Raw genomic sequence first — 9,849 nt, 5'->3', positions numbered from 1 at the left:
CGCAGTGCTGGCCGCCGCCACCAACAAGGAGCCCCTGCTCGCCGGCCGCCTGGTCGTGGGGCTCGGCATCGGTGAGTTCGGGCTTCGGAAGGATGCCCGGGGACCCTGGCGTCGCGCCCTCGTTCCAGGTCATCGCATTTTTTTTTTTTCTCCTCCGGGGTCCCCGTCGGGTCTCTGGGGGTCTCCAGAGTCCTCCAATCCTCTTGCCTCGAGAACCCCTCTACTTGCTAAGTCTTGTCTGTAAGACTCCCCAGGGCTTGGGATGTAGGGGTTCACTGTAGTACCCCTGAATCCCAGTCTTTTCGCTGGGTGGTTGATTCTCAGTAGTTTCAGGAACCCACCGATCTTCAGCCTTTTCCTTGATCCAGCCTAACCTGATGCTGCCTCTTGAACTTAGGAGCCTCTTTCCTGCACTATCCCACTTCTCTTCTGCATGTCCCTTTCCTATTGAAGAAAGGGTCCGAACCCGGAACCCACCCAGTCCTAAAGTTACATTAAGATGATTTGCAGAGTTAAGTAATGCTGGATTCTGAAACTGTTTTTTCCTATTTCTCTTTCCTTCTCTAAACATTTTCTTTAGGTGGAACGTTATTTTTTTTCCCCTTTGCTTCTTAAGCTTTTTATGTTGCCTTTCAGCTGTCATCCTTCCACGTAAACTTGTCACTCTTTAATTATTGTTATTGTTATTTTTGGTAACTTTCCTTTGAGTTCATATTCACTCATTTTCCTGTTTCGCTTGCTTTCCGGGTGAGAACCAAATGATGTAGTAAAGGTCCCTGTTGACTTCCTAAATTCATGTAGGAGCTGCCACCCCTGTGGATACATGCCCAGCAAGATAGATGTTTGCAATGTACTTTAAAAATGGAGGGATTAAGGTCCTCCCCTCCCCGCATTGATTTTTCACCCTGGTTGCTGAGTAGGGGAGGTACGATTGGCAAGTTCTTGGCAGGCCAAGGGATTTGGAATGTGCTCAGTATTATTAGAAAGCACTTTTGAGGGAAAGTGGGGGGTTGTGACTCCAGTCTCACTAGTAATTTTTCTAGGACACACCACTGATGTTTTTTTCATGTTTTGCCCCATAATTCGGCTCTTTGTTCCCATTAGGGTGCTGCTGCAGCGTTTCCTCTATGGCTGGGGCTTGGTGAAATCTCTTTAAACCCCGGCTGCTGCCGGCTGCCTGTTCCCCTCTGGTTTGATGTTAGTGCCCTTCACCTGTTCTCTGTGGGCTCTGAGGGGAAGCAGATGTCGTTCAGCCTCACGTGTGGGCGCCGCAAGCCTAACCCAGCTCTCTGCACTTGACAGCGCATGTGCCTTTACCCACCTTCGCCTTCCTCGTGCTAGTTTATTACAGTTATTTGGTGAACCTGGGCAGGGATCTCTGAAGTGTGAAGTTAGCACGTAGAGTCTAAAATGATCAAGAAGTCCAGCTGAAAGTCAGCGTCTCTGGAAACTACCTGTGCCTATAGGACCCTTGAACAAATAAGGCCCTCAGAGACAGACAAATAGGATGCTTAGCGTTTTCCTCATTGCTTGCCTGGGGCACCTGGACCTGTTTATTTTTATGACACAGAAATAACATTTTAGGCTGCAAGATTTATTCAGCAAACACGAATCTTCGTACTGATTCTGAAACGAGTAAGATTTTGCAGAGATCTAAGCTTCCTGGTGTTCAGCTATGGCAGGTATTGAGTAAAAATCAGGGGTCTTGTGTTTATTTTTTTATCTGATGGGGCGTCGAAACCCTGCTGTGTGTGAGCACAGCGGTGAGGAGAGCTCATACCTGGTAAGCATAGCAAGGAGGAAGGACAGCAGGAAGAAGTTGCTAAACTCCATGAGACAGGTTCTGAGAGATGGCTGGTGATTCATTCAGTGGGTACTGTTATCCTCGAAGGATGGAAGCCAGGAGCTCTTAGCAGTGGGAACCATGTGCTGACAAGTGGGTATTTTCATAGCAGAAACGAGGAAAGGACCATCAAAGCAAAGAAAGGAACATCAGAAGGGGAAGTCTAGGGCGTGCTGGGGAAGCAAGGTGGGTGCGACAGAGAGGAGAAGGCAGAAGATAGATGGGACATGCTGCTGTGCAGAGGGTGGGAGCCTCTGGGCTGGTGGCCGGACAGCGCAGCCCCTTTTGAGACATGGTCCTGAGTGAGTCCTCATGTGGCCCGGCTCATGTCTCCTGGGAAATGCACCCTTCAGAACGGAAGCCCAAATGCAGAGGAACACTGTGAAAGCCCTCCTCATTTATGGAATGAAGGCTCTTTAAGGTCGTAAGCAGGCTTTGAAATAGGCCACATTTAAAAACGGACCAAACAGGCCAGCCGATGGCGTAATGGTTATGTTCCTGGACTTCCACATGGCTTACCACAGTTCAAGTTCCAGACCCAGTGACGTGAAACTCTAGGCGTGTGTGTGTCTGTGTGTGCCCAAAATCCCAGAGGGGAATGGAGGAGAAGAGATTGCTGCTCGGTCATCCCCACTGGGGGTGGGGATGGGGGGCAGTGGCGTGTGTGAGATTTCTTACTTTCTGTCTTTCTGTCTCTGGCGAGCTTGTGCCCTGCAGCAAAATTGCCTAAACAACGAGAAAAAAACCTAACCTAACGGGGGCCAGCTGATGGCAGTTAAGGTGACTGAATTCCACCTGACTGAATGCATAGTTAGGATTCTGATCAGACCTGGTGGCTTGAAACACACTGGGCGTGTATGTGCATGCGTACCCCAAATTCTGAAAGGAGGAATGGAGCAGAGGGCATGACCTTCCCCCATGGAGAGTGCTTTCTCACTTTCATTTGGCTTTCTCTCTTTGACAAGTGCACTGTGTCCTCTGGCAAATAATAATAATAAAACTCCAGTTTAGGACTTATGCAAAGCATGCAGTTGTACATAAAAAATTTTTAAAATGTGCAGAAATTAGTGGTTTTCCAAAAGAGAAGTCACAAGATTTTCAGCTACAAGGAATGGGTCCCTAGCGTGAGCATTTTTTTTTTTTTTGAGGGACACTAAGTCAGTTTTGCTCACTTAGTACACTAAACCAGGGTTAATTTCATGCCTTTTTTTTTTTTTTTAAACTGGTTAACTTTATGCATGGTTAGGGATTTGTTATTTTTGTCCTTTAGATACATAGTAAATGTTGGTGAATAACAAAATGTAGCTTCTGGTGCCTTTGTCAGACAAGTCTGGCATGGTAATCACTTTCTTCCACAGATGTACCTGTAGTAAATAGAAGGAGGGAGGCTGGGATTTGTGTTGGTTTTGTTCACTGATGCATTCCTCACACATGGGAAATACCTGTTGAAAAAGTGAATGATGGGGTTTGAGTCCCAGACCTGGCAGCTTGCTTTTTCACTCCCCACCTTCCACCCCACCTCTGTTGAGTGCATATGCCCTATAATGAATTAAAGTAATAATAATATTAAATAGTTCTTTATAAAAAAGTGCATGACTAGTAAGAAACAGTAAAAATTCAATTGCTGATAGGGTACCGGTTTAAGTTAATCCTTTTCAAAGAACAGACAAGGTTCATTATCAAAATATTTGAAAGGCTAGTTAAAGGTTTTAGTTGTAATAGTTTAATGAAATCATTCATGTGTCTATTCAGCAAATGCTAATGAAGCTTCTATTATTGATTCCATCAGATTTGGGGTAGCAGTAATTAGATAAAAAGCCTACCCTGGAGGTGTTCATTCTCTAATGGAGCGGGAAGACGCATAAACAAGCAATTAAAATACACTAGAGGTTCCTCTAAGTGCCAGAGGAAACACTGGGGAGTGGATATTTGGTTCTTTTGGGGGAGGTAAATAGAACACAAGACTAAGGAAGGTTTTTATAGAAATAGGGATACTTAGTGTATTTTTTTTAAAGAATTATTTAATTTTATCATCATTATTTAATATTATCATCGTTATTTTTTAAATTTGCTCTAGGGCATGCTTGCTCACCAGAGAGAGAGAAAACAAGCAAGCTGCCAAGCCCTGGACTTGAACTGCGATAACCTTCTGCCCTATCCACCACACCACCTGCTGGCCCAGAAATAAGGATATTGAAACTGGAGTTTAAGGGTGAGTTAGGAGTTCAGTAGGTGTTAGCAAGGGAGCCAGGAAAGTGCTCATTTGGTGCTTTGGTGTGTTCCAGGCACAGTGGTGGTATTTCCCATGTGTTACCTCACTTAACCTTCCAAGCTCTGAATTAGGGCCCCTTTGGCTGGGTGTGGAAACAGTTTCCCACATTTAATTGACAAGATCACTGATACAAAGTCAGGATTAAAAAAAAAACAAAACCTGGGGCCAGCAGATGGCATAATGGTTATGTCACTAAACTCCCTTGTGGGCGACCATGGTTTGAGTCTTGGACCCAGCAGCTTGAAACTCACGCTGGATACATGTGAGTGCACGCCCAAAATGCTGAACGGAGAGTAGAGGAGCAGGGATTGCAGTGTGGCCATCCCTTCTGGGGGTGATTTTTTTTCTGTCTGTCCAGTGATCCACATGCGTTGCCCTATAGCAAAAATCTTTCTTTTAAAAAACAAAACAACCTTCGAGAACTTTGCTGTTCTATTACCTTGTAAGGTGGCGATAACAGCAGGTGTAAAGGCACAGATAAAGCAGTGCTTGAAGCATAGGTGAGTGAGGGGGTAGTGATGGCTGGTTACAGACTGGAGTTTATTTTTTGGGGGGGCGGGGTGGTGCTCAGTGGGGTCTATTTGGCTATGCCTAAGCTAGGACAGCCAGCTGTTGGAGGGCTTTAGTTGGTGCCATCAGGTTTAACTTCCTTTAAGTCCTTTTTCTTTTTTTTTCATCCTGCAATCTGCTCTTTTTTTTTTTTTTTTTTTTTTTTAAGGCCTTTTTACTTTTTTCCCCAAATCATTTTGCTTCTTTGAATTTTTTGTGTTGGAAATCCTTTGCTGAGATGGCCACTCCAGGGTGGGTAAAGCCTAGTCCCTATTGGTGTGAAACTGACATGGGATTGACATAAGAAGAGGGAGTGAAATATTCAACAGAAACCTTAAAAAAGAGGAAAATACCAAGCGGTATGGAGTAGTTGTCTTAAATCAGTCACATAGTAAATGAGCATCAGAAATCAGGAGTATTCATGTTTGTTTCAAAGATTCTGTTTTCTTGACTAGTTGCAACAAAATTAGTTTGAGTGCCTGTTGAGAGTGGGGCATTTTTCCAGGTTTTTTGGTTTCACTGTAGGTTCGTTCCTTTGGTCCCTCTGATTTATTTTGCTCTCATATTTGATTTGGGTCCTGAGACCACTCATCCCTGTCTGCTGTCATCATCATCTGAACTTTTCAACTCAGGACCTCAAATTTCTAATAGGACATACATTTTTGATCTTGGAAATTACTGTATCCTAACAGGACAAATCCTAGTTTGTATGTTCTTTACACATGATCCCATTTTGCAGGTTGTTTTTTCAGTATTATATATATCTATATTGTACAAGATTTTAAAAGTCTGGTTACAACAGGATTAAAGGAAAGCAGGTTTGCTTTGATCCCTCCGTCCCCCCCCGCGACCTTGTATTTCTCATACATAATACAAAAATTGTCTAGAAAGGGCACGTTATAAGAACTTAATACCATTTTCACATATATGTATATTCTAGTATATACAGTCAAGCAAGAAGCATGCAAAGTAGTCCTTTCACCATGCGGTCATTTACTGCTCATTGGAAGTGGTAGCTTAGTTCCTGTGTAGGGATTTAAGAAGTCTCCACATTCTGATGTTTGCCAATAGTCAAAAATTTTACTAAGAGTTGACATTAATTTATACAGCAATGAATTTGTTCAATTAATCCTAGATCTACGTACTTTCTCTTGTCACCTTCTGTTTTACTACTCCCTCTACTGGAATATAATGTAATTGCACTTGAAGTTTATAATTGGTATATGTATTATAGCCTGTTGAGTAATTCTTAGAGAAATACCACTTTCTTTTTCAAACAGCATCTTGAATGCTAATTTCTTACTGCAAATATAAAATCTTGTTTGATCACAAAATTTGAGGTAAGTGTAGTTAGTGTCCTTTTTAAATTTTTTTGGAAGGGTAGGGTAATTTTTCTTTTCTTTTTTTTTTTTTTTAATTACAGGGCGTTTGTATCCGCTGGAAAGACAGAGAGGAAGAGAGACAGGAGAACATGAGAAAGTGCCCTCTTCAGGGGGGTTGGTCACTCCAAAATCTCTATTCTTCCATTTTCTTCTTGGGCTTTTGGCCACACACTCACATGTGCCTAGTGTGATTTTCAAGCCACTGGGTCCAGGATTTGAACTGTGCAATTGGCCATATGGGATCCATTGACTCTAACCACCAAGCCATCTGGCTGACCCTCAAATATTTAAAAAAAATTTTTACCCTATAATATTTTTCTGGGGACCAGGAGTTGCCTTAATGGCTATGTCGCTAGACTCCCATGTAGTCAACCACAGTTCGAGTCCTGGACCTGGTGGCTTAAACTCACGCTGGGCACTGTGCATGCATGCCCAAGATCCTGAGAAGAGAATGGAGGAGAAGGGATTGTGGCATGGCCATCCCCTCTGGGGATGATTTCTTGCTTTCTGCTGTCTCTTTGTCTCTTTCTGGTGAGTGCACACGTCTTATAGCAAAAACCTCTCAAAAGAAATTGTTTTTTCTGACTTGTTATTTATGAAAGCAGGGCTTCTGTATTGGGCTTTTACTCCTTACCGGTGTGAAACTGACATGTAAAAGAAAGTTTCCTTTGACTTCTTCAATGTCCTTGTTTAAAACACATGAGCAGTTTCATTCCCTCCCTTCCCTTTTCTATCTGGTGGCTTAGGCATTGACATTTGCAGAGTTTTATGACAAACAGGCTGTGACCTAATATGTTTGCCATCTTTACCATCTTTAAGCACATGAGTCAAATTTTCTTTTTTCATTCTTTGAATTTGGTTCCTTTACACATTCTTCTTGTCTACGGCTTTTTTTTCATGTATTTTTCTGATGACTTTCAGAGTCAATAGTTAATAAACAGCAGGAACAATTTTTCTGGTTTTTTTTTTTTTTCAGAGAGAGAGAAAGTGAGAAATCACCGCCCCCAAGGAGGATGGCCATGCCACACTTCCTTCTCCTCCATTCTCTTCTCAGGACTTTGGACACACACATACCCGGAAGGAGTTTCAAGCCTCTGGATCCAGGACTCCAACGTGGGTTGGCCACATGGGAGTCTAGCACCTTAACCACCACACCAGCTACTGGCCCCAGTAGGAGTACTTCTAATCTTACTAGCTATTGGAAAACTTCCATTGTCAGGAGTAAAATCTGTACTCATTAGAAAATCTTCAAATTTTTTTTTGTATTAAAAGTTTAATTTCCTTGGATGTAGAGAAAAAAATAACTTTTACAGCTACTTCTAAACTCAAGTTGGGAATTTATTGCATGCTTCCTATTTAGGCTGTTTGTTAAATGATAGAACCACCATTTGGAATGGAGTACTCAGTACTGTCAGAAGCCTATGGCAGGCAGGAACTTTGCTTCATTGCAAGGATGAGCCATGTGACAGCGGGTTACTAGGGAGTGGTGGGACCGTATGCTCACCAGAGAGACAAAAACAGAAAATGAGAAATCACCCTCCTGGGGAGATGGCGGCACCACAATCCCTTCTCCTCCATTCTCCTCTCAGAATTTGAGCATGCACACACATGCACTGGGCGTGAGTTTTAAGCCACCAGGTTTGGGACTCAAACCATAGTCAGCTACATGGGAGTCCAGCAGCATAACCATTGTGCCAAGAAATTTTGACCAGCTTTCTTCTTTTTTTGGGGAGAGGTTTTTGCTATAGGGCACGTGCGCTGGCCAGAGAGAGAGAGAGAGAGAGAGCGAGAAATCACCCCCCAGAGGGGATGGCCACGCCACAATCCCTTCTCTTCCATTCTCTCGGGATCTTGGGTACACACGCACATGCGCCTGGCGTGAGTTTAAGCCACCGGGTCCAGGACTCGAACCATGGTTGACTACGTGGGAGTCTGGCGACATAGCCATTACGCTAGCTGCTGGTCTCACCAGCTTTCTTTTTTACCTGCTTCACCACCTAGTTCCCTGAGAGATGGGCTGGAGGAAGCCAGGAGTCAGTCTCATGTCACAATATAGATTGGCAATCAGGTCAGTTGCCAACACCCTGGAAATGCTCATACCTAAGATTTGCAGAATGCTTACACTTCTAAGTATTTTGCATACACTAATTCATATCGTTTTCTTAATAACCCACTGGGATAATACAGTTATCTCTATTTAACTGTATTATAATTTAGTGTGCAAATCTTTACACAGAAAGAGGAAGTAACTGTCTCATGGTCATGAAACTAGTGAGTGGAGCCAGAGTTGACACTCCAGCGGTCTGGCTTCAGTCTGCCTGTACTTAACCACTTTGTGACACCTGCTTCTTTCTGAAACTAGCACAGTTGTCCTTTACTGTGATCATATGTCATGGGAATGTTATTTTTGTTTTAATGTAGATTTATTTTATCATGGTAAAAAAATGCTTAATATTACATTTACCATATTAACCATTTTCTTGTGTACAATTCAGTAACGTTAAGTGTATTCACATTGTCACGCAACATCTCTGGACCATTTTCATTGCAAAACTGAAACTTTGTTATTCCCCTTCCCACCTCCCCAGCCCATAGCATCCATCTTTCTATTTTCTGTTCCTATAATTTAAAAAATAATTTTTAATGTATTTCTTCCATGAGAAAGAGATAGCAAAACAAGCACCCCCAACAGGGTTTTCACTGTATAACCTATTTACAGCATTAGCCAGCCTTGGCCGTACATGTGTCCTTGGTGTGTCCAGGGAGGCCCTGGGCTGCAAACCAGGATCCTTCCAGGAGGGCCAAGTTGTGTTATTGTGGTGCCACCTCTGACCTCTGTTTCTGTGATCTTTGACTACTGCAGATACTTCATAGAAGTGGAGTCTGGCAGTGCTTTTCCCTTCTGTGACTGGCTTATTGATACTTCATTTAGCATAACGTCCTCAGGTTCACTTGTCTTGTAGCATATAACAGACTTTACATTTTTTAAAGATTGAATAATACTCCATTGTGCGTATGAGTATATATTGTCTTTATTCATCTGTTGTTGGACATTTGGGTTGCTTTCACCTCTTGGCGGGTGTGGGAAATGCCACAGTGAACATGGGTGTGCACATATTTCTTTGGGATCCTACTTTGAATTTTTGGGATGTATAACCAGAAGTGGAATTGCTGGAGTATACAGTAGTTCTAGTTTAATTTTTTGAGGAATGCAATACCAGTACTGTTTATTATAACGGCTGCACCATTTTATATCCTTACCAACAGCATACAAGGGTTTCTGTTTCTCTGCATCCTTGATATTATTTCTTTTCTTTTGTCAGTGGTTCTCCTAATGGATATGTGTGGGGGGTATCATTGTAATCTTGATTTACATTTTTGTTGTGATTAGTGATGTCGAGCATCTTTTTTATATGCTTGGTGGTCATTTTGTATATCTTCTTTGAATAATTGCCTGTTAAGTACCTTTACCTGTTTTTGTAATTAGGTTGTTTTTAAGTTGTAGCAGTTTCTAATACATTTTGAATATTAACTCCATATCAAATATATTACTTGTATATATTTTCTTCTATTCTGTAGGTTGCCTTTTCACTCTGTTGTTTCCTTTGATATTCAAACATTTTTGTTTAGTGTAGCTGTACTTTTCTATTTTTCTTTTGTTGGCTGAGCTTTGGTGTCATATCTAGTACATCGTTATGATAGAATATTTAATGTCTTGAAGCTTTCCCTATGTTGTATTCAGGAGTTATTTTTGTTTTAGATTTTTTTTTTTTGGAGAATTTTCCCTTTAGGGCATTGGGCCC

At 42.2% G+C, this 9,849-nt stretch overlaps 1 protein-coding gene across 1 annotated transcript in view; it reads left to right on the top strand.

Moving 5' to 3' along the window:
- The window catches only part of SLC2A13 (solute carrier family 2 member 13), a gene marked incomplete at its 5' end in the record, with an annotated part of 358,416 nt that continues 348,567 nt past the window's right edge, over nucleotides 1–9,849 (top strand). The window contains 1 exon segment of the mRNA XM_014584051.2: nucleotides 1–71. Within this exon segment, the coding sequence (XP_014439537.1) occupies nucleotides 1–71 (71 nt within the window).

This window comes from Tupaia chinensis, unplaced genomic scaffold, assembly GCF_000334495.1.
Source record: "Tupaia chinensis unplaced genomic scaffold, TupChi_1.0 Scaffold145519_1, whole genome shotgun sequence".
NCBI lineage: Eukaryota > Metazoa > Chordata > Mammalia > Scandentia > Tupaiidae > Tupaia > Tupaia belangeri.
Note: the sequence above shows the minus strand (reverse complement) of the source record. Positions and strands in the feature narration are given on the sequence as shown.